The sequence below is a fragment of the Bos indicus genome, chromosome 7, assembly GCF_029378745.1.
Source record: "Bos indicus isolate NIAB-ARS_2022 breed Sahiwal x Tharparkar chromosome 7, NIAB-ARS_B.indTharparkar_mat_pri_1.0, whole genome shotgun sequence".
Taxonomy (NCBI): Eukaryota; Metazoa; Chordata; class Mammalia; order Artiodactyla; family Bovidae; genus Bos; species Bos indicus.
Genome location: NC_091766.1, coordinates 49,028,604 through 49,053,534, shown reverse-complemented (window position 1 = coordinate 49,053,534; position 24,931 = coordinate 49,028,604). Strand labels below are relative to the sequence as shown.

The 24,931-nt window shown below is 35.3% G+C and overlaps 2 protein-coding genes and 1 long non-coding RNA gene across 5 annotated transcripts in view; 1 reads left to right on the top strand and 2 right to left on the bottom strand.

Annotated features, from left to right (window-relative positions):
* Positions 1 to 24,931, top strand: part of LOC139184171 (uncharacterized) — a 28,508-nt gene that overhangs the window by 1,032 nt on the left and 2,545 nt on the right. The window lies entirely within an intron of this gene.
* On the bottom strand, positions 378 to 17,982 carry MYOT (myotilin). 3 transcript variants are annotated; one of them, XM_019964967.2, is made up of 10 exons: positions 17,826 to 17,982; positions 14,744 to 15,310; positions 10,091 to 10,265; positions 9,153 to 9,257; positions 6,246 to 6,295; positions 5,032 to 5,164; positions 3,548 to 3,755; positions 1,849 to 2,014; positions 1,218 to 1,351; positions 378 to 997 (listed from the first exon to the last, which is right to left on the bottom strand). In XM_019964967.2, the coding sequence occupies exons 2-10, from the start codon at positions 15,097 to 15,099 to the stop codon at positions 825 to 827; spliced, it is 1,500 nt and encodes a 499-aa protein (XP_019820526.1). In that variant the 5' UTR covers positions 15,100 to 15,310; positions 17,826 to 17,982; the 3' UTR covers positions 378 to 824. The 3 variants fall into 3 exon arrangements, with proteins under 3 accessions (XP_019820526.1, XP_019820528.1, XP_019820527.1); XM_019964969.2 differs by having other exon boundaries at positions 6,246 to 6,292; XM_019964968.2 differs by having other exon boundaries at positions 14,744 to 15,188; positions 17,826 to 17,954.
* The window catches only part of LOC109562050 (palladin-like), a 43,032-nt gene continuing 40,070 nt past the window's right edge, over positions 21,970 to 24,931 (bottom strand). Inside the window, exons 6-8 of the mRNA XM_070793636.1 lie at positions 23,732 to 23,755; positions 22,796 to 22,915; positions 21,970 to 22,693 (exon numbers count right to left, since the gene is read on the bottom strand). Coding sequence (XP_070649737.1) covers positions 22,455 to 22,693; positions 22,796 to 22,915; positions 23,732 to 23,755 — 383 coding nt within the window. The 3' untranslated portion in view covers positions 21,970 to 22,454. The remainder of the gene's footprint in view (positions 22,694 to 22,795; positions 22,916 to 23,731; positions 23,756 to 24,931) is intronic.

The window sequence follows — 24,931 nt, the reverse complement described above, 5'->3', positions numbered from 1 at the left end:
GGAGGAGGAAACCCCCCTCCCATGTAAGTATTCAAATTTACATGAACTATAAGAATTAGGCAGAGGACTGCAGACTATTTTTAATCCATTGAGCTCAGTAATCTTGAAAAATTAGAAACCTATTTGGTTAAAACAAAACCACAATTTCAGGAGAGATAATATGCTTTAAGTTATTGTGATTGCCTTTGAGGTGCAAACATAAAAAGTCTAGTTTTGTATCAGGAGGAATAAACTGAGCTGGGAGCTTCACCAAGATAAACTGTTCTAGGATATAGTGTTGTTGCCCTTCTGGAGCTTGTTATTCACAGGTTTTGCTGAGTGTCATAAACCAGAAGTTTTATCTTAAAGATCTAGACTTTTGTGAAGAGGAGACAGTCTGTTTTAAATATTTGAAATTTTATTCTGTTTTGACATAAAACTAAGGAACACTCAGATAATCTATACCATGTTAGTATTCCCATCAGAAAAAACAGATAAAACAGTATTTAGAAAGCAGTATCAGTAAATCTTATTAAGCATTAGATGTGTTTAAAATGTTGATATTAATTTATAACCTGTAGGTGTGTGTATGACTTAAATGTTAAAATCTCACATTTGTCAAAGATCTTCTACAATTACAAATCCAGATTTTCTGTAGGCTTCACAAACCAGAGAGGTAAATAAATGTGCAGGAATCAAAGGATAAATGTATTATAAATATATATTAGTTGTATTACCTAATTAAAGCCATAATCTGTTAATACAGCTATGGATTTATTTCAAAAATTTAATTGAATATATTATTGATAGTGTAGTTGTTGTGTTTTCCAATGTTGGTAGAGTGGTTAAAGTTCTTCACTTTCATAGAGTCCAGATTGAGCTGCCAGCCGCTGAAACTCTCCTTCAGGGTTAAAAGCTTGTTTCACATTCAGACCTTTCCCGTTAAGTGCTAAATATTTGCTGAAAGTTGGTCGGACACGTAACTGTTTAGGAGCTGGAAGAGTTTGGTTTGGACGGGCTGAAATAGATCAAATAAAAGTTAATTTAGAAAACTTGTTCTAAACACATGGGTCGCACTAGGTAGTCATTATGAGACAGGAAAAGAAAAAATAGAAAACTGACTATGTATGAGAAGAATCCCTCAGATTTTATACTATGCTGGAATTTGTGTTTCTTACTAAATCTCAGTTAAGTTCTTTGTAACACTTGGCATAGCACTTTATAAGAGCGTGACATACCTGTAACATCTAATCTTGTGTTACATGTGGTCACTCCAGCTTCATTAACTGCAGACACAGTATACCATCCAGCATCTTTCTTGTTTACATCTTTTATCAATAAAGTAACTCTTCCAGAGTTATCATGATATAAACTGGAAAGAGATAATTACAAGTTGAAAGTAAAGGAATTAGTTTTTCTGTGAGAATTTACTTATGATGTCTCTGACCTACAGAGTCAGACTAGCAAGAAGAAAAAAAAGCATTTGGAAATTCTGAGTCTGTAGCCAGTCATTGCATAACTACTGCTTTTCTTGAATTAAACATCCGCCTCATCTTGTTTGTATCATCTATTTCCTTGGGTAATCTTCTTTTATTGTTAGTAAAAAGGTAAATCCTAGCCTACTTTAACTGCTAAATTTCTGATTAGTGCAATCTAGCTTAGTGAGGCTTATCATATTTCTATATATTTTTAAAGATTGAAGTATAGTTGATTTACAATATTGTGTTAGTTTCATTTATATATATATTTTTAAAATTAGACAAATTGACGTCACAAATGCATGCCATTTATAATGCATTTCAAAGGATAACTGGATTCACCCAAGCACACTGTAGTTAGTGTAACTAACTCTCAAAATACTTATCCTACCTTATTCGATCAGTGTTGAATTGTACCATTTCATTATTTCTTTTCCAGAAAAGCTTTGGTGGAGGTACAGCCGAGATCTGGCATTCTAGCTTCACTGATTCTCCCTCAAACACTTTTTTACTCTGTGGTTTGTAGATGAACATTGGTGCTCTTCTGTGTTCTTTTGCTACATATTAATAAAAAAATTCATGTATTTGAAATATTATAAAAATATTAATGAAAAAGTATTGTGAAGTTTGTATGCTGATATAAAAGTTTTAGAAAGTACTAACAACAGAAATGGAAGGTTTATGTTTCAGCTTTAGTTAAAATAATATGCAATTCTGTTGTATATTGTGATACTGTTTATAATTCTAAAACAGTAATGTAATGATGACTTTATAATCATGTTTCATTTGAAGAATTGAAGTTACATTGTCATATCATCTTACCTATTGGGAGACTGAGTGGTGGAAAGAGAACCAACAACTTGGGTCCAAATTCTGTTTGCCCCACCAGCCATGCGCATTGGGGAAAATTTTGTTTAGTTTTTCTGAGACTAAATTTTATTTATTATAAAGTGATACCCAAGTAATAGTGACTGCTGTGCCCACACCAAACAAAATTATGTGAGGATCAGTTGCGGTTATGAATGAAGAAGCACTTTGTAAACTATAAAATAATATACAAATGCCAGTAATTATTATGTCTTTACTTTTCTTCAAATACCTGAGGGAAAAGAGTAATTGGTACTATAATACTATAACTCTAGCTTTTCTGAAGGAGAAATGAGGAGATTGGATGAATGCCAGCTGAAGTCTTTTTCAGCTCTAACATTATAGTATTTTTGGAGCTATTGGCATAGAAAGGTTTTGCCCAAAGCATAATCCCTTGGATTCTGTGTGTGGTATGTATGTGTTTAAAATTCCTAGATCACTAGTTTTTCCCTTAGTCTGAGGTCCCTTATTATATCATAGAATAATCTTACAGCTTTTTCATTCATCTGGATAGAATACAAATTCAGGATTGCCCATCCTTTAACTTGGTCAAGCTTTTATACAATAAACAGTGAATTATAGCAAAATATCTCTGATGCAGTATATCTTAAGTCATTTCAAATGTGACATATTTAAAGCAGTTAACTTGTAATATTTTAAAACAGGGCATTAGTTTTATGAAAACTACTAAAAACAAATTTGAGACATGGGTTTTATTCTACTTTTTTTCTAAAGCAAGTCAGCTTATTTTTGTCATAATTAAAGACTAGTTTCTGGTAAAAAGTGCATAGCCTAAGGCTAAAAGTTAACATTTACTCTTCAATTTTAAACTATGTGTGATTATAACAACCTGTGAAAATGTGAATCAGATTGATTATTTTAGACTATAGACCAGAAATATGATTAGATTAAAAATTTTCATTTTAATGTTTGATCTACAAATACTGTACATCTAAAAATGTAACTAGAGTATACTGCCTTCTTTGGTCTTTCTGAAATGTTACCTTATTTCTCTTCCAGAAAAGCTTTAGGGGTAGATCTGTCATTCTAGTTTCTTTGAGTTTCCCTCAACCTCTGCCCACTGTGGCTTTTACATAAAAATTGATGTTCTACTAGATTCTGTAGTATAGACATGAACCTTAAATGTAAAGTCTTTTTCAACAGTTTCTTTTTTGATTTGACATGTTTTTAAGGAGCTCTCTGGTATCTCTCTGAAAGCTTACCCAGGACGTCCAGCTGCACAGTAAAGGTGGCTTCTCCTGCTCTGTTCTTGGCAACACATGCATAAGCCCCTGCATCTGAAGCTCTGACCACTTCAAAGATGAGTGAATGAAAACCCTTCTCAGACACTATCATTTTGTGAAAATCATCTGATTGAACTGGTCGTCCATTTAGATACCATGACACATCAGGAGCTGGTAGTCCACTCACCTAGAAAGGAAAATACAAGATGATAGAATTTTAAATTACAGATCACTGGATCCCCTTTGTCCATTTATGAATTTTAACAATTCAGTATCTGAGTGGGTTTGTGATTAAAAATGCAAAGTACGATCTTAAAAGATATTTTCTTTCAATAATTTTTAACAAAGTAGTAAAAATGATAATCCTTGAAATTAATATAGTATTTTCAGACTATCTCAAACCACATCTAGCTCTTTCATATACAACCTCAGGCCCCTTAAGATCTCTTAATTACTATATTAAGGACATTAATTTATGTTATATTGATTTCCACAAGGAATATGGAAGTCATATGGATTTTCTGGATAATGGCAAGTGCAAATGAAGTCCTAAAAACACATATATATGAATCTTGCTAATCTGATTAATAACCTTTCCAAAATAGAGTGTTCTTGAGCTATAGTTCTGGTGTATGAATGACATTTTTTAAGTGTTTTCATATAAGCCTTAACAGTCAAATCTGTACACTGAATTTCACTCATAAGGAATCTGGAAAAATATTTTATGAAGAAAAAGTTCTCCAAAATGATGATAATAAAAATGTACGCCTTTCTAATAAGTTATTTTAGCCTGAAGAATTAATTCTTCCAGGCCAAGAGAGGGCAGGGTAGCTTGAATTTCTTGAAGAGGCATTTTACTTAGGAAATCCTATTGTTATGAAAGCTTCACTTATACAGGGTATTAGGTGTTCGGCACTGTTGTAAGTACCTTATACCTATTTACTCAGTTTATCTTCAAATAGCTTTATGACATTGGTACAATTTTTATTCCCATTTTACAGGGAAAACAAAAGGGTAGTGATATTAAATGATTTGTCTCAGGTTACACAGCTGGAAAATGGCAGGGCCAGGATTCGAACCCAGGTAAACTTATGTATAGTGTTCTTATCCACTATACGTATTACTTGGGCTTCCTTGGTGGCTCAGACAGTAAAAAATCTGCTTGCAATGCTGGAGACTTAGGTTCGATCCCTGGGTCAGGAAGATCCCCTGGAGAAGGGAATGGCTACGCACTCTAGTATTCTCGCCTGAAGAATTCCATGGACAGAGGAACCTGCTGGGTTACAGTCCATGGGGTGGCAAAGAGTCGGACACGATTGAGTGACTAACTCACACACGTACATACATAAATACTACATACTACTTCTCAGGCTGTGTAGAAAGCTATGAAGAGGAGGAGACATTTTTCAGAATACTATCCCATTGTTTAATTTTTCTCCAATATTTTTGAACTTTTTTCTTACTTTGAAGTCCATTCTGCAGAATCTTCCTTCTTCAATTGACATGTTCTCTGGCACTTGAATGAAGCGAGGTGGGTAAAATTTCTCCTGGATTGCATCCTGATCATTCACGTCTCCTCTTGAAGATGATCTGCTTCTACAAAAACATTTTAATAATCATTGTGCAGAAGAATTGTCATTGCTCTTCCTTTCATGCAAATATGATTTAGCCATCACATTTGAAACCCCAGAGGCTATGCTGTTTGATCTGATAGTGTAGTAACAATGGAGAGAGGCTGCAGAGCTGTATTTATCTGTGGCATATTTGAGGACTGTTAGAAATGGTAGCAATTTAGAAACATCTGGGACAAATGATACGTCTTTGTTTCTTTTTTTCAGTGCCATGAATTGATGAAGAAACTAATCTATTAAAATGCATGGACAATTATAGTCACATGCAAAGACTGTATAATTAGGATTGGGTTTTCATTATGAGAAAGTTTAGTATGGAAACATGGTCCTGGCTTATTTGACCAAGACATTTAAAAAATTTCCTCTGAGACAGTTGTGATAATTAACAGATAAAATTTTTATTGTCATCTTGGACGTTAGAAAATTCACATTGTTCTTCTCTGTTGATTCCAAAGCAGTATAAACATTTTCTTTTTTATAGCCATATTTTTTATATGTGTGTTAGTTGCTCAGTCGTGTCTGACTCTGTGACCCCATGGACTGTAGCTCGCCTGTCTCCTCTGTCCATGGGATTCTCCAGGCAAGAGTATTGTAATGGATTGCCATTCCCTTCTCCAGGGGATCTTCCCAACCCAGGGATCGAACTTGGGTCTCTCGCACTGTGGGCAGTTTCTTTACCACCCAAGCATAGTTAATTTACAGTGTTGTGTTAGCTTTAAGTGTATAGCAAAGTGATTCAGCTATATACAGATATATCTTTTTCAGATTCTTTTCCATTGTAGGTTATTACAAGACATTGAATATAGTTCCCTGTGCTGTACAACAGGTCCTTTTTGTTCATCTATTTTGTACCCAGAAGTGTGTATATGTTATCCTAAATTCCTAATTTATCCACCCGCCAACCCGCTAATTCCTCCAGTGACACTGTTTTTTATAAAAGGTTTGTAAGAAACTTGAGGATTTTGTAAATATTACATTTAAAAAAATATGAACATGTTTTAGGTAGCAAAATACATACTTCTTTAAAATTAAAAACATTTTTTTACCTTACTTGTGATGTAGGAACTTGCAGTCGTGCATGTTCTATATTGTGCTGCTTGAAATTAAAACAAAGTGATAATGTTAACATGCCACTGTTAGCTTGAAATTAAGCAGAATTTAGTAGTTGAACATTTCTGTTGTGGTTGTGTTTGTATTGTCATATATAGTTCTATATATTTAGCTGTTAAGCATTTAAAATATGGTATACTAACTTTCTAGTATTCTAGCAAGAAATCTATACAGTTAAGACTATTCACTAGATATGGTTTATGAAAATTAACTAAACTTTGAATTTATGGTGGTTCATTTTTCAAATGACTGTTTTTTATGTCAAAGGATGATGAATCCTCCTGGTGTATTTGAAATGGGAGCACATAGTACAGATTGTCCTTTGGTAAAACAGTAATAGTCATGAGGTCACTTGTGTTGGCAGTAGATAACAGGGTATTATGCTTACTACTCATAAGTGGCACCAATAGCAATAAACACGTATTAGACTGGAAAATACTTTTCTTTTTGGCTCAGGGCACAAAATCCTGATGGACACTCTGGAAGCTATGTGTAGAGCTATGAATAGCCTTTGGAAAACAATATTACTTCCTGCTTAATAATGATGTATTTAATTTAAGCAACCATCTTTTAGGATTTATATCTGAGCACTAGCAAATTATTCATATTTGAGGATGAAATCAGGAATTGATGAATATTATAATTAATTGGTAAGATATTGTGTGCCTGTTTCTCATATTTCATTGTGCTTGGTATAGTGAGAGATACAAAGAAGTAGAAAATGTAGTCCTTACCTGGACATATGAAAAACATCTGTATAGCAACATAGCAAATAAATACAGATAATTTATTTTGGGATGAACTTTAATTTTGCTTGTGTTTTGTCACTCTAAAACAAAATTCTTATAACTCTGCAATGATTGTTGGTGAGGCTTTGAGTTTGTCTAAGCAAAGTGTCAAAAGAACAGTCAGTATGGCAGAAACCAACACAATATTGTAAAGCAATTCTCCTCCAATTAAAAATAAATAAAATATAAAAAAGAGCAGTCAACTAATTTTTTAGTAAAAAAACAAATCCACTTAAAATCATAATATCCAAATTAAGTTTTTTACTTTTTCCTATAGTGGTTTGAATATATATAGATTTGTATTCATAGGTATGATATTTTTGGTTATATGTACTGCATTGGCCAAAAAGTTCATTCAGGTTTTTTCATACCATTTTAGGGAAAACCCAAATGAACTTTTTGGACAACCCAATAGTTTGATGACATTTTGTATTATTTAAGTAGACTATTTGAAGTGTAAAATTTTTCTTTTCTGATTTCATAATATATTTTGCTGCTATCTCTTTTCTTGGTACTATCATCTTCATTTTAAAGTTTTTGAAGAACTAATGAGAAAAACAATACATCTTTGCCCTTGAAATCATACATTGAATTTGTAAGATAAACCATCATCAATATGATGTTACTTTGAGTTATTTATTCTTATAGAGATATATTTATGTCTTATTCTTGCTTTAATCTCCTATTTCAACTCCAGAGCCCAACACACAGTAGATGGTTCATATAAATTAGTTGAATAAATGAGCATGTGAACGGTTTAGTAGCTAGGAGAGATTTAAGTTCTGTTTTCAGGTTCTAGTTACTTGCTGTGCTAGATAGACCCCACTCTATCCTTTTTAGTAGATCTAGTCACATTTGGTGAAAAAGTGAAAGTGTTAGTTACCCAGTACTGTCTGACTCTTTGTGACCCCACGGACTGTAACCCACCAGGCTCCTCTGTCCATGGAATTCTCCAGGCAAGAATACTAGAATGGGTAGCCATTCCCTTCTCCAGGGGATCGTCCTGATCTAGGGATTGAACCTGGATCTCCTTTGTGAATAGTGAGAGATCTGGGTTTGATCCCTGAGTTGGGAAGATCCCCTGGAGAAGGGAATGGCTACCCACTCCAGTGTTCTTGCCTGGAGAATTCCATGAACAAAGGAGCCTGGTGGGCTATAGTCTGTAGGGTTTCAAAGAGTGGGACACAACTGAGTGATTAACACACAGTCACATTTAATAGAAACAATCTTATTTTCCTCTTATGCTTTAGAAGGATGCTTTTTATGAGGTTGGAATTTTTGAATGCCTGGTTTCATCCCTTTTGCTCCCAGTTTCTGTGGACTTTTTAGGAAGGACTAAGAGATAACTACAGAAGGAAGACAGGAAGCAATAGCTGTTCATTCTGCCTCTCCAGCAGTACACTTCTCTTTGCGGTTAACTTGTTAAAATAAAATTGGTCAGGAACATGCCTGTGGAATATTCACTTTATGTTCTCCATAAAGTTAATCCCTTCTTGGAAAGGATGCTTTTGTTAATCCTGGAGCCGTTATTCATAAGGTTTTTGTTGTCTGTTTTGTTTTTAATAAGCATTTCAAAATACATGGAACATGTCAAAGGAATTAGATGTTTCATTAGTACACGAGTTTATTTTAAAACTTTGAAATGATAAACAGCTTATGAGAAAAGGTTGCAATTACTTTCTTCCGAGTTTTAACTTCCGTCCTGTTAAAGATTTACAACTCATAAATTTTCTGTCCATGTAGACGTTGTAGGGAGAGTCCTAGGTCTAACTGACCCCTAAATGTCTAGATGAAAAGTGACACCATTAGCCTTCTGGTATTTTGACTTTGTAATATTTCATATGCAGATATTAGAACCACCAGAAAATAGGGTAAAGTTAAAAATTTTTGTGGATGTATTCAACCAGTCATGGCCTGTCCTTTTTTATATCTAATGCAGCATGGAAGTAATTGACTTTTGCTTCAAATGCTAGTTATAAATATTTAGAAAAGCATGCATCTAAAAATCACATGAAAGAAAAGTGCTCCAGTTAGATAAAGATTAGTTTAATTTACCTGTGCTGAATCTTGTGCCTCACTGTCATTTTGACCTTGAAACACAGCAGCTGCATTCTGTGGTCCTAGCAATCTGCGAGCCATCTTCTCCTCATATGTTAGCCGCTTTAAAGAAAGAATCATAAAGGAGATAGTAATGAGATTTAATAAAAGTTGTTTATATGACTTTACCTTAAAACCACCAAGAATTATAACAAAGAAACATAATTATGCCTATTGAATGATAGATACTGTATTTTTAAGAAAGCATTTTCTTTCATTCAAAGCGTTTCCACTTCCTTCATCTGTAAATATTCATCTCTGTTTTCTTTTTTCTCCTAGGAAAGACAAACTTTGTTGTTGTTCAGTTGCTAAGTCATGTCTGATACTTTGCCATCTCATGAACTACAGAGCACCAGGCTTCTCTGTCCTTCACTATCTTCCTGAGTTTACTCAAACTCGTGTTTTTTTTTTTTTTCTTTCAAGAAGCCCAAACAATTTTTTTGGCCAACCCAACAGTGGATTAAAGGCACATAGCAGTACTGTTTCAGATATCAGTGACTAATAATACAATGTGCAAAATAAGAATTGTAGCTGTTTTCCATCAATAGTATATACCAAAGTACATGAAGAAGTCAGGTTGACAGTTATTTCCCATTAGTTATTTGGTCATCAGACATTTTTATGGAAGGGCAATGCTTAAAACAGAATTTGAATTAAGTCATTCAGATTGTTTTTTTTTTTTTTTTTCCATTTGCTTCATTCTTTTACTGCTGAACTCCTAGAAGGGATTTCATGCAGAGAAATACAGAATAGGATCCAAATATTCCCTCTTTTTAGATAATCCTATCCCTTGCTAATTATATGGACATAGCTCTGTGAGACAGAAACAACTGTCTTACTGAGATTAGATTTTATAGTTCTCTTGTCTTTTTATACAAAATAGGCATCTTGCTTACTTGGTTTCCATTGTGAAGAAGGCTGTCCTTGCATTTTAGCTTTCTCTCCAAATCTTGAATAAGAGCTTCTTTTGATCCTTGTATTTCGTGGTCAGGAGTTTTTGGTGTGAGCTTAGCATTTGCATTTTGGGATGACTTAACATTTATGGGTTGGCCTACTGAGGGTTGTTGATAGCTTTAAAAAAAATAAAAGATTTTTTTTTATTTATTTACTTCACAATGCTGTATTGGTTTTGCCATACATCAACATGCATCCGCCACAGGTGTACATGTGTTCCCCATCCTGAACCCCCCTCCCACCTCCCTCCCCATACCATCCCTCTGGGTCATCCCAGTGCACCAGCCCCAAGCTTCCTGTATCCTGCATCAAACCTGAACTGGCGGTTCATTTCTTATATGATATTATACATGTTTTAATGCCATTCTCTCAAATCATCACCCACCTCCCTCTCCCACAGAGTCCAAAAGACTGTTCTATACATCTGTGTCTCTTTTGCTGTCTCGCATACAGGGTTGTCATTACCATTTTTCTAAATTCCATATATATGTGTTAGTATACTGTATTGGTGTTTTTCTTTCTGGCTTACTTCACTCTGTATAATAGGCTCCAGTTTCATCCACCTCGTTAGAACTGATTCAAATGTATTCTTTTTAATGGCTGAGTAATATTCCATTGTGTTATTTTTTAAAAATAAGATCTTTAAGAAGTGGTAAAATAGAATTGGCATCTTTTTGTCAGTCACCTTTAGGTAGGTTGAATTTACCACTTAGTATTGTGGGTGTTATTAAAATACCAATTGCCTTAATAACAGTCAGGAAGAATTTTATAGGAATGGTTACCAGCTGTTTTTTCTTTTCTCTTTGTCTTTGCAAATGAAAATTAAGTAGCAGGAGGAGCAATTTAGATTAGACATAAGAAGAATGCTTTTCCCTGAGGATTTTCCCTGAAGAAGTGAGAGTGAGTCCGGTAAGTGGCAGCATGAGGGCTCTTCCAATATTCCAGTTGAATTTCCTAAGTTTGATTTATGAGTGGTTAGTAAGCATTAGTGTACTGGAGCTGACTCATATGGGCTTAAGAGAATGATTTTTAGTGTCTCTTCCCAACTCACTGTGATCTCATGTTGAAAGTCTGAAATTGATTGGTGAAAGTATATACACTAGGGAAATTGGTTAGTGCCACAATTACCACCTTCCTCCAGAGCTGATTGTTAAACATTTACCAGCATGACTACTGGTGTTCAATGAATATTCTCTTGCTTTGCATTGAATTTACAGTTTATATAATCTCTGGCTTTAATTTCTACTTCCTATTAATTTCATATTCTAGATAATCCAAGTATGGCACTATATAACAACTTCTAAAGTGATAGTTTCTTTAATGTTGCTAACGTGATTTTTAGAGAAAGAGATGATTAGAGGAGGAAGGAGAAAGAAATGTAAACTGAGAAAAAAGGAGGTCTGGAAAAAAACAAGTTTGAATGGCATTGGTTTAAATCCTTATTTCAAACTCCAATCCTAAATTTTATTCTAAGATGTCCTTGCACCTCTCAGAGTTTCCCTGCTGATTCTGATAGAGGACAGGGGTGGTGTTTAAGGAGTCCTGTATTTTTAGATCTGTTAGATAGCTTATGCTTTTATTCATATTTTACCTAGTTTATTTACTTAGGGTGCTGCAGGTGCTAGCTTATACCCGTTTAGTATAATAGATATTATATTGTGTGGGAAAATGGGCCACTGTCCTCTGAATATTTTACCATTATCATAATAAACATTCTGCAGATATCCAGATGAGGAAGCCTTGGTCTGTTCTCTGATATGTTCGTGTTCAAAAATTCTCAAGGATCATTAAAAGAACTTGTAAGCTAAGGGGAAATATATTTCCTCTGGAGCCAGAGATTTAATTTTTGCAGACTTTGGGAACTTGGTTAGTAATCTCTAGATTGTAAATATACTGAGGGAAAAAAGATGTTTTATTACTCACTGTTGTATTATTTGTATCTACTAACCCGAGGCTTTCAAAATAGTGAAGCGATACTATTATTTCAATGAATGAATATTTTTCATTGTATTCAAGATACTCTATTGAAAGTTGAATATATACGTTTTCCTTTGTTGTATTCCAGATATTCAGGATTGCCTATATCAGTCCTCAACTAAAGTCTGATTTGGTCCGTGAAGTAAATAGCCAAACAAAATGTTTACGTAAATAGTAAGGTGGTTTTGTTTTAAGATTGAATTCCCAGGTCAAAGTGTTAAAGTTCCCTTGGTTTTATAGATCTACTGTTTCTTCAAATGTATGAAGTTAGAATAGTCTGCCTGTTTTGTTTTTGTTTTTTTTTGAGCTAGCCTATCATTTTTTAAAAAGTTACATGTGTTTGGTAAAGTGAGTTAGCATTAAATAATAATTTTGTCACACTGTCATAGTGTAATATGTCTGAGAAATCCTAAAGGACTGTTAAAACCAAGGCTGAAAATTACTTATATGTATTTATGTAACTTCAGTCACTTTGTTCACTGAATACCTGCATTATTACCATTTTATATGGTTTAAGGGTTAGGACTTGCTATCTATTCATAATTAGAAACTAACGTTATACTTGCACAGTGCTTTATAGGGTTTTCTCCCCCTAACATTAATCACCCAAATCCTTAGCTTTCGTTATAGATCAACATACTGAATCACCTAATAGGTAAGGTAGTCATGCTGAATGTCACACAGCAAGCTTTTTGAAAGGAGTACTTAAAGGGTTCCTCTAAATTTCCAGTCTGTTGGTTCGAGCAAATGTATGAAACGTTTGCTTAAGGGTTCCTTACTGATGAAAAGCTAACTAAAGCTTTCAAGCTTCTCTAGGTCAGAATCCAAGGAATTATTTTAGAAGACAGGGCAAACTTAAGCCCATCATAACAATGAGGGAGTTGTGCACAAATGTTCAAAGGGCCAAAGCTTTCCACCTTGTACAGCTGGACACTGAATGGGTATCAAGTGGCTGTGGGAAGATTAAAAGAGTTATCTATGATTGCTGAAAATGGAACAGCTAAAGCTGGATCTTTGATCTCTAGTTTGGGGTCCTTCTATGCTTTATTTCTCATCCTCTCCATTTCATCCTTTTTTCCTCTCTTTAGTTCTATGCACAGAACTAAGTACATGGCCATGGCTCGCTAATATTTTATGGCCTTCTTTTCTGGACAGGAATTTGGAATAGGATTAAACACTTTACTAAGAAGAATATAGTAGTCAGAAAAGGTTATTTTAGATTTAAATATGCTTATACAGCAAATTTAGAAATAATTGAAAGCTAGATGGAAAAGATTATCTGGGTAAAATGTAACTAAGAAAAATCTACAATGTGTGATAATGGGTATAATGGGAATTTGGGATGGAAGAGGAGAAGAGGGCTCTTAATTCCTGAAGGCATCTTTTAAAATTTTTAGGCCAAACCTGTGAGAATGCCTTTTTGTAGGTTAAAATTTTTGTCAGCCATTTCAGATGATTCTACCTAGTATCTGTAGGATTCTAACAAATGTGTTTGACTTTCTTGGTTTTCATTTTTAAAAATATTGAAAAATTTTCTTTGCAAGTTGATTTGCTGTGGTTAGACCACTAACAATTGGAATCTTTTGAAAAATTAGCCTCTAGAGAAAACTGAGAAATTAGTGAATTTCAGCATATCTGTTGATAAGCCTGTAACCAACAAAACATATTCCATCAGTTTTTCAGATGCCTTTGATTTAATTCTCTTGATGTTCTAGCCAGCTGAGGAATAGGAAAACTGATAGCCCAAAGTTTGCATAAGCACAAAGTATTTAGTTCATGTTTTAAAAAAAGCACAACCACTATGTCCTTCTTCATATCAGTTTCTCCTCGGACAGTTTTAGGGCTGTGGAAATAGTACATGCTTGCATAAGTCTGCAGGTATTCTTCCCTGTATTTAGATTGGTCCTACCAGTTGGAACAAAGTGTGGTTTTAATGATCTTCGAAACTTTAAGGTCACGAACCTTTATCTATTCAAGCCTTTTTTTCTGATCATCGGGAACATTTACATACTTTAGTGTCTGAATCCCATATTTTCTTTTTAGCCAAGTGGATATTCAGGTTCAGAGGGGAAGACGGATAGTAAGAAAAGACTAAAACTGAGAAGAAACTTAATAGCTTCTGCTTATGTGAGAGGAAATCCTATCTGAAGAAGAGCAGACAGGTGTTCACCTCAGCTAAGCTTAGAATCAGAGGGATCAAATTTACAGCATGAGGAACTTAAAGCTGGGGAAATAGTTCACTGTTCTTGGGTATGTTAGAAATCTCTTTTGGAAGATGGAAAATAATAGGTAAGTCATTACCTATTATGTATAATATGTATAATTCAAGTATAATATGAAGTAAGAGGTGATTTGGGTTTAACTCAACCTGAACACTGGAGAATGGGTCAGATGATTTATTGCCAGTACCCTGGTTCAAGGTGTTCCAGGAGAAATATGGAATGAGACCATGAAGTCACATTGACTTTTTAGATAGTGAAGAATGACGTACATAACCCATCCCCCTTCTCCCCCAGATACTAGCTCCCAGGATTCACAGTTTTATCTAACTATGTCTCTCTCTCTCTCTTTATATATATATATATTTTTTTTTTTCTTTTTCTTTTAAGCTCACTTACTTGGAGTCCACCGTGGAAGGGTTTTTACTGCTGCTGTAATCAGGCTGTGATGGTAATATGGAGCTGAGGAAGCTGGCTGGAGACTGGTTATAAGTAGCTGTAACCCTTTGGGCTGGGTTGGAGCCAGCAAGCTGCTGAGGAGAAGCAGGGAAAGCAGAGGAGGACATAGTGATGTGAGAGCTCACTGTTGAGGAGGCAGAATATCTTTGCTCTGTGCACTGGCGGGGTTGGATGGTAATGGAGGACTGTTTGGTCTGGCTAGAGTAGCTGGAGATTTCCGGTCCGGGAGGCTGAAGTCTGGAGCCACATGGATTTTGGGATTGGATGAAGTGTTTTGGACGTTCGTAGTTAAACATGTTTAGCTGGTTTATGGAAGTTGAAGGCAACTTATTATTGTAATGACTTGCTCCTGAAGGGGTGGGGTCCTGAATCTGGGTCTGCAAGCCTGGAATTACAGAAGGTTGCAGTGAATCAGAAGCGACCTTGGTCTGTGCCTCCTTGTTGAGATCCTGGGGATACAGTGCTCCTGGCTTTGATGGAGTGGCCTTCTCTTGAAGAATATTGTTCCTTCAAAAGAAGAAAGTGATTCAGTTACAGTATTTGCATAAAAATGGTACTGTTTAAGATCTTTAGGAGTTTATGTGCTTTATTTTTTTTTCTTAAACTTATGTACTTCCATTCCTTTATGTGTTGTCTTTGCACAAATGACTTCCACTTGAGAATAAGAAAAAATAATTCATTAGTGTTTGTTTGCCTCTGGGTGATTCTTCAAGCACACCTGGGGGCTTCAAGATGTAGGAAAAGTTTTGATTTTGAGTTCGCCAAGTGTTTGTTTATGAAAAGAAAATTTGTGATGTTGTTCAGTGTGTTCATTTTATTTCGTGTTTAGCTTTTGACAAAAGCCTGCAGTTTCATTAGCCACAGAGAGTTACTGATTTAAAATTATTAGCAGTTAAATATATTAGCTTCTATTCAGTTTGAATTCTTCCCATTGCTCATCAATACCAATGAACAACTCTTCTGATGCATCGTTAATTCATGCCTTGGTGATCTGTGATGAATGACATGGTGAATCAAGGTGAGCAGTGTGCTTCTTTTCTAAAGAACATTACTGTCCGTATTTGCTCCTTCATCCTTTTACAATTTCACAAAGTACAGCAAACGCCCGTACTTCACTGTTGTCAACCATGAGTGGATTTCGTTTTACCTTATAATTCACTGGCTCTTTTTCTCCCTTTGATTCCCAATTGACCATAGTACCAAACTAGAAGATAATTAAGGAGTGACTGCATTCAAGTATCTCTCTGTATGTATATAAATTACTGTATTCCAGAACCCTTTGTAGTTTTTGTTATTTTTTGATTTTATTGGTTATTGGTTTTGCTGTTCTCTTAATTATTTGGTTTCACTTTAAATTATTTTTGTGTTTAGTATGTATTTTAGACTAAATTTTGAAATTGCTTTCATTCCTGTATTATTTTTTCTTTTGAAATGGCAAACAGTATGTACAGAAGGAAGTAAGGCAGCTTTGAAGCTAGCCTATACTTTTCCAAGAAAAGATGATTGCCATTTCTCATACTCAACACTGCATTGGCACTCCTGACTTTTGACAGTAGGTCCCCATTTTTCCTCTAATGGATCATTTGCCACTAAAATCAGCCTCAAAGAAATATTTTCACCTGATTTTTTCCATTAGTATGGTAAATCTGGGAAGGACTATATATATACTTTACACAAAAAGACTAGCCCCATAAATTGTTTTAACATTGATTCTGTCTTTATTCAAAATATCAACTAATTTAATTCAGAATATGTTTAGTTTGCTTCATATAGTATAAACCAACACTGAGGTAATGATAAATCAAACTTGTAGCTAGTAAAATTAACCAAATTGTCATCATTGAATCCTAGTCTTATGATTATTTAATGTCCTCTCTTGAATAAAGTATCATTTTTAATGAAAAATTTCTAAACCCATCAACTTGATTCTCAGGTTGTATGTATAGTTTAGAGTTACACAGTTTTAGGAAAGAACAAAAATGCAACTAAACAGCCAAGAGAAAGATTCTATTGAAAAAGGCACTTCAAAAGTCATACATTTCTTAATTTTGAGTTTATGAACACAAGCACATTCAACTAGGGTGCACTTTAGTAATTAACTATATTAAGCCTTGAAATTACTGGAGAAAAACATCCAAAAGGAGGCTTTAATTAGATATTCTTAAAAAAAGAGATTATTTCAAGGCAAGTAGTTTTATACTATGGGTTTACTCCATTGCAGAATTGAATCCAGTGTTTGATTTTAAATTCCTTTTTGGGCTGACAGATCATTCAGATTAATTTCAAATAGCAAGGAATAAACTGTTAAACAAATAGCCAGTAGATATTTTCCAGAAAGTTCCCTGTTTTTCTTTATGTGTATTTTTAGAATGTCAACTGTGTTGTACATTTTGATACCAGCTTACATAGTTAACAATTACTGTTATTTTTTAAAAAATTCAATTAAAAATATGTTCTTTCAAATGTTTCATTTTCATGTCTGAAGAAAATTTTGTACATATGTTCATGCAGATAACTCTGGAAGGTTTTTCTTCGTGTTTGTAGTTACTGTTCAACAATCAGTTCTATAATCCTTCTGTTTTATTTACAGTATCATTGTATTCCAAATAATGTTAAATAAATTTCAGAGATTTTATGAATAAAGTTCTATTAACTCTCCTGTTTAGAAAAATCTTAACTCTCCCCCCTATCTCTAATATACCACAAACTTAAACAGAAAACTGAGGGTATTTTGAAATATAGGACATTGCACAGTTACAGTTAGGCCAGGTGTCCTTTTTCAAAGAAAACTGATGATTGAAAAATAATGACACACAACTATCTTTCCTTCTACCTTTTTTAATGCCTTATAGTTTCAGTGGAATGAACAGGTCTCATTCTTTTCAAATCTTTGTGTAATGCCATTATGATCTTGTGGCTTTTGAACGTTTTATCTGAAGATCACCTTTTACATACTGTTCTGATTTGGACAAAAAACAAAAACAAAACCCCAAACTGAAGCAGGAATAAAGAAGGGACTTACCCGAGTTCCAGAGAGTGCCAGCTGGGTTAAACCTACTACTAAAGGGAAGGAAGAGGCATCCCCTTCCCTCGCAGACTAATCTAGTGGCTCTGTGCTTAGTATTATAGCACCACTGACTTTTATCAGCTGCCAAGCAGTGACATCTGATGTGCTTGCCTGTCCATCTACCTATGCTGGCATGTCAAAGTAAGAGTCCATGATCTAAACAATATCTCAGATGTCTTAGTGATATTTAAGGAGTGGGATTACATGAGCTTCTCTTGCAAGCCTCTTTATTTTAGATGTGAACTTTGACTAGGAGCTTTAGTAAGCACATGTAGGGGGGACAGCAAAGAACTGAGAAATGGGAAAAGGTGTAGAGAAAACTCATTTTCTCTTTTTGTGAAGGGGGCTTTGATATTCCTTGTTGAAAAAAGGGCTGAAAGGGAAATAGTATTCTAAGACTGACATTCTGACTACTAAGACTTCTCCAGAAATAAGACCACTGACGGGTGGGCTTCAAATTGATTTCTGTTAGATAGCTATTCATATGAAGACCTCTTTTTTTCCTCTCTTGCCAAATGGAAGGAGGGGTAGAGTGGGATTCAAGCAGTTTGCTTCAAGAGAAGGAGTGTGTCTAGGCGAAGGCAAGAGAGCAGAATGATGGTGTTGTGTCACTGGGAAGGTGGGGAAGTGGAGAAACATGATTTGGTCTGTATAGCAAGTTCTCTGAATCTGTATGGCATACAGATCCTTGACCTTATACTTTTAATGACCGTATACCTTTATACTTTTGTTCTAAAAGAGTTGAAACACTTAAGAAACTACCCATCAAGCAGTGTTTACAATTAGGGCTCTGTCCTGTAGCTCTCTCTATCTCCCTTACTCCTTATAGTTACACAATTTCCTTTCTCTTTTCACCAAGGAGACCACCTTAGCCTTTTATGTTTCCGTGTGTGTGTGTGTGTGTGTGTGTGTGTGTGTATGTGTGTGTGTGTGCGCAGAGAAGTATATAATTAGGAAGAAAGCTTCAGATCAACAAGAGGTGGTAGAGAGGGGTAGGTGACATGAGGATCAGGCTAATCAATTGGAATTATCCATATTTAGTGGCTTTAGCTTGGTGTGGTTCTGTTGTTTAAAACATAATTATTTATTCCCCTCTCTCATAGTCTTAGAACAGGCCCTGATTCTGGGAAAGATTGAGGGCAGGAGAAGGGGACAAGAGAGGATGAAATGGTTGGTTGGTGTCATTGATTCAATGGACATGAGTTTGAGCAAGCTCTGGGAGATGGTGATGGACAGGGAAGCCTGGCGTGCTGCAGTCCATGTGGCCACAAAGTGTCGGACACGACTGAGTGACTGAACAACAACCCCCGTGGATACTCCAGCCTTGGTGTAATTGCTGTGTACATCAGGGTCCAACAAATAGATAATTGAGCACAAATGAGCCACTTAAAATTCTTCACAGCTGACCATGTAGGTGTAACTTCCTTTGGTGTTCAGAGAAAGTTTGATGACTGCCACCTTAGTAGAAAAAGCATTACTTAGTAGAAAAAGCATGCTTGACTTGATGAATAGGCATTTGTTTACTTATTGTAAGGAGTCTTATTGTAAGTCATTTTATAAGGAGTCACCCAAAATATTTCTCCACTTCTGCTCACTGATATTTCAGTTTACATTAATACGGGCAAAGCCTTCAATCCAAATTAGACTTAAAATGTAAGTGCAAGTGACAATAACAAGAATAATAGACACATATAGCCTTTAGTTTGAGCAAGACCCTATTCTAGGCACTTTAAATGTGATGTATGTGACTGATACTTGATTCTTTCCAAGAACAGAGTTTGATTGAGATAAGCCCTACCAGCCAAGTGTGGTAGATGCCCAGGACAAACTTAAATCCCCAATTTTCCCAAGGGCAGATTCCAAATGTTCCATAGTTGAGGAAGAATTTTAGTTTTTATTTATTCTTTATCATTTACACTTTTCCTCTTCTTTTCCCTTGACCTTTGTAAGAGAAACTCTCATTACAGTGTGGTAGCTCCACGGTACATTGAGACTAAGGTTCTTGCTACAATTAGGGGATCAAGAGATGGTTTTGGAAAGGTAGATAAGGTGTTTTATAACACCATTCTCAAAAGTTAAGGGTCTATATTCAGTAATTTACCATGAATCTGTTTTTCTGCCTTTTGATATTTGGTGTGCTTTTTTAAATGGTGTTTTATGTTTTCTCACAAATATGGCTGTTTGAATGATTTGATGCTTATTTGAGAAAAATCATCCTAAAACTGAAAGAATTAAGATGTCTGGTGGGTGAACCATATTACAGCTTACCCACTAAAGACAACTTTCCCATTTCTGTCTCTAAATTATCAGTAAGGGCCTCTAGTAAATCATTCTAATACCTCACAAGATGTATGTAACTTCCTACTGTTGCAGGTGTTTCCTACTGAAATATTTCCTGCTACATGTCCAGGAAATTCCTTGTCTCATCACCCGTGGGTAGCTGTTTAACTGTCACTCATTAATCTCTTGTTTTTTAAAATGCGAAGTATATATGTGATTGTAAAAATGGTACTTTAAACTTCTGACCTTCTTCAGAGGTCAGATGTGTGTGATGAGGCTAATTTCTATCCTTCTCAGCTATATCAACTGAGAAGGAAAATGTCATATTGAAGATGAAAGGACAAAAGAATGAAGAATGTTTTATTGATTTTCAGGTTATGCATTAATCACTGTGATTTTTGAAGTTCTGCATAGACATATAGCAAAAGGGAATCGCCTTGGAGCAGTGGACTCAGTCTTATTCTTCTCAAGAAATAATGATGGATACTCCACTGGATTTGGAGTCAGACAGTACAAATGATAGTATTAATTTGGTTAATGCTCTGCAGCTTTCTAGACACATTAACCTTTTTATTATCGATTTTGGAGACCTGAGTGTAAGTACTCACTCTACTGCATATCTCTGAACTTTAATAATTAAGTGAAAAACAATGATAGTATCTATTTTACTAAATCAGTGTTGCAGAGACTCAAATGAAACAGGAAATCCTACAGTGGACTATTTTGTGGTATAATGTATCTCTTCAACTAGGTTTTTTTCTGAAGAAGGAACTCTTTATTACTTATTTATCTTGTCTAGGAGAGTATAGCTCTTGGTAGACATTCAGTAAAAACCTGCTAACATTCATGGAACTTTTACCTGATAATTTTCCCCACAAATGATTTTATTAATGAAAAAGATAGTAGTCTTAAATGAAAGATACTAATAGTAAATTCAAGGCCTTTTTAAGTCCTAAAGGCTCACTGATAAACACAGGTACTTATGGAGAAAAACTGTGGATGTGAGTATTGTCCATTTTACCAAGGCACAGAAACTGACAAACACATACAGTGTGCTTAACAAATGTTTGTTGAATAAATTGCGGTCTTATTTATTTTTCCACACACCTATTCTTCCTTGATACCGTGAGGAATCTATTTATAGGGGTAGCTACTGCCCAGACGACTAGTGATCCCATTAAGCTAAGGGGATTCCAGGAGACCAACTGAGAATTCACAGTTGTAGGCTGTTGCTGGAGATAACACTGACCTTGATATAAAGACAATGCAGTGAAGTAATAGCTCCTATTTATTGAATTCTTACTATGTGTTTCACACATTGTTTCAGGTCTGTTAGTTTCCAATGACTTTTAAGTATCAATTTTTAGGTTTTTAAAAAATCAGTATTTTGGTTTGGTGTTTGTGTTTGGGGGCTGGGGATGGTGATGGATTGTGTTGTTTTATTTTTAACTTTTTTAACTTTTTATTGTTTATTATTTTATTTTTTATTATTTATTTTTTTACTTTACACTATTGTATTGGTTTTGCCATACATCAACATGCATCTGCTGTTTTAAACGTACAGGCTGCTTGGAAAGTTCACGTACTGATATATCTTTCTATTTATACTTTTGTCCTTTATATGCAAGGACAATTGTGTCTGTATTCTAAGACTGCTGCTGCTGCTGCTGCTAAGTTGCTTCAGTCGACTCTGTGTGACCCCATAGATGGCAGCCCACCAGGCTTCCCCGTCCCTGGGATTCTCCAGGCAAGAACACTGGAGTGGGTTGTCATTTCCTTCTCCAGTGCATGAAAGTGAAAAGTGAAACTGAAGTCACTCAGTCGTGTCCGACTCGTAGTGACTTGACTTGAGCCTAACCAGGCTCCTCCGTCCATGGGATTTTCTAGGCAAGAGTACTGGAGTGGCTTGCCATTGCCTTCTCCAATTCTAAGACTAACCATGTAGAAATCTGTATCACAAAATGTTTTACCTGTTTGTATTGAGATAGGACATTGAATTCTAATTTGGGAAAAGACTCCATTCTTCAGAAACTTTTGCCATTTCAGTGTTGTTGTTGTTTTTTCCCCAACAAGTCTCTGTAGCAAACCCTTAAATATGTATCTAAGACTTATTATTTCTTAGTATTTCTAAAACTTACATGACTTACTGTTTCAGCCTTGGTGAAATGCATGGTGGAGAAATGGCAGAGGTAAAGTGATTCATCCATGCAAGCTTGCCGAGGGCAGGAGCTTTGTCATGTTCACTGTTCTTTATATAGAGCCAAAAACGTTTGTTGGATGTGTGAATGTTAGGTCTGTCTGCCCTTACCATTGTGGTTGTAGCTCAGAAGAATTTTCATTGATGGTGCAGAACTCCTCCTTTGGAACCTGGATCTCATGTTCATTGTGACTGGCTGTTTCAGGAATAGTTTGCATAAGGTTTATTGGAGTATTGTCTGGATTTTTATCCTTTGTGTGGCTGTCACTGCTCCAGGGAGAGGAGACCAGTTTTGGAGGAAATTTTCTTGTGGGTGACTTTTGAGAACCCTCTGATTTCTCCACTTCTGAAAAATAGAATTAGTCACCAAAGTTCAGATAGAAACAGAGAGAGTCTTCCTCTTGGCTCAGGGCTGAATTTGAGCAGGGTGATCCTGGGGAGTAATTACCTGGAGAAACAAAGAGTCTTGCTGTGGAGACTGCAGTCCCAGCCTCATTTTCTGCAATGCACTTGAAGTCTCCAGAATCTTCAGGAAATGCTTCTGTGATAATTAAGGTGCACACTTCCTCTGGAAAGGGGAGAGATTCAACTTGAGCCGAGTATTTAGGTGCCCCAAATTAACAAACAGTGTGGGAGGATATCAGGGAGAGTAGGTATTGGGAATAAGTAGTGTATTCCTGAGATTAAAAAAATAATCCCTCTGATTAGATTTTTATCTTTGAGTGGGCTCATGAAGATAAATCCTAACAATGCAACCTGAAGTAACCCCAGCGTGGTCCCTAACACCTACTTCTTAGACACATCTGTTTTCTCTACTAGACTATCAGCTTCTTAAAAGCAGGGATTACACTTTACCTCTTGAATTCTAGATTTCTGTAACTTTAGTGCTTAGCATAAAGGTCCTATAAGGATGATTTTCTGAACTGACCTAAATGTTGTTATTGCCGTGGTAACTAGGCTTGATGGTAGGATAGTGATGGCCACTGTGTGGTGGCCATCGCATGTACTTCTTGGACAGCCAACAATTTAGATGTTTGATGTCAGGACACCTTCTTTCTGCCTCTGTGTGTTGCTCATGAGACACATGGAATAAGAGGACATCAAATGGAATTAGAGGAAGAATTCATGCCCTGTGAGGTCAGGGATTCCTCAGTGCCACGAATGGAACCTGGCCATTGCCTGTATCTAGTAAATGTTGAATGAATGAATAAATGAGCAAATATACTGATAAATCCCAGTATTCTTGCTTCTTCCATTGTAGAAGAGTTGGCATAAGGTAGCCTCAAAACTGTTTCTGAAGGCAAAAGTAGTTTAGGAGACAAAGTCTTCTGATGCTTATTTGGTTTAATTATTTATTATCAAGATGTTGAAAAATTGTGCTTACCAGGAATAGATGATAAACAAGTTTCTGAAAGAAAAAACAAGAGAATAGAAAATTTAAATGATGGCAGTTTAGTTGAGAGAAGGTGCCATGTGTATGCAAGAAATAACTTGAAACAAGTACAACATTGACTGAAATCTTGCATCACAGACCGTAAATTGTGTAGAAACTCAGAAAAGGTATGGAATGAATACTTGGCAGGATGCTAGAGCTGGAAAAACCGTATTTCAGTCCTGTTCTACAACTAGCTTGCTCTGTGACTTTGTGAAAATTACTTCTCTGGGCCTTAATTATTCATCTTTAATATGAGATAGGAACAGCTGTATCTCTTCTCTGAATGTAAACTGTTGCTGAAACATTAATCCTGAGGTGGCCTTTTTCTCCCAAGAAAATCCTTTTCTTTTACTCTCTCTAATTAAAGTTGAATATTACAGAAATACTGTAGTATTACTGCAGAAAAATACACAAAAGATTAATAATAGTTTTCTCTGGGTGGTAAGAATGTAACTTTACGTTTCTTCTAGATTTTATATATTTTTTATATTTATTGTAATAAATTTTATTACTTTCAAAAAATGCAATAAATGTGACTTTTAAAAGAAATACCATGTGGCATAATAGAGGTGTTTCTTCCTAAATGTGATGTGCAAATGTTCAGTTGTTTTGAATTAATATTTAAGAGAGTATATTTTCTTCACTTAGTGTAAGAAATATCTTTGGCTTGAAACTTGACTATAGCACTTACTAGCCTTGTGACCTTTGGCAAGGTGTTTAGCATTTCTAATTTCAGTTTTCTTGCTTATAAAATGGAGATGATAACACATACCTCAAAATACTGATGTGAGGATTAAATTAGAAATTGTTTATGAACTCAGTGTTTAGCATGTCGGACATGACTGGAGTGACTTAGCATGTATGCACAGGAAACTTAAACTGTAAAGTTTTAGAAAGCTATGCATCAGTTTTCATTTGTGTTACTCTTTAAAAAGTATGTTTATTCTCACATTTATTTTCTTGTTTGTATGCCAAGAACTCATTGGGAAAATAATTAAGATTAATCTGTGAAAACAGACTAGTCTTTTTTACAGCTATTAAAACTATTATTTCATCAGAACAAAGCAGCTGTCTTTTCTTTTTTGGTTGTTTATGTTGAGGAATTATTTGTATTTAAGTAATTGTTTAGCAGTAGCAATCTCTGAACCT

Coding starts and splice junctions, on each gene's coding strand:
- MYOT (XM_019964967.2), bottom strand. CDS start 15,099: ATGTTTAACTACGAACGTCCAAAACACTTCATCCAATCCCAAAATCCA. Junction 6,296..9,152: donor AGGCACAAGATTCAGCACAG/GTAAATTAAACT, acceptor TTTAATTTCAAG/CAGCACAATATAGAACATGC. Junction 3,756..5,031: donor TCTGCAGAATGGACTTCAAA/GTAAGAAAAAAG, acceptor TTTCCTTTCTAG/GTGAGTGGACTACCAGCTCC.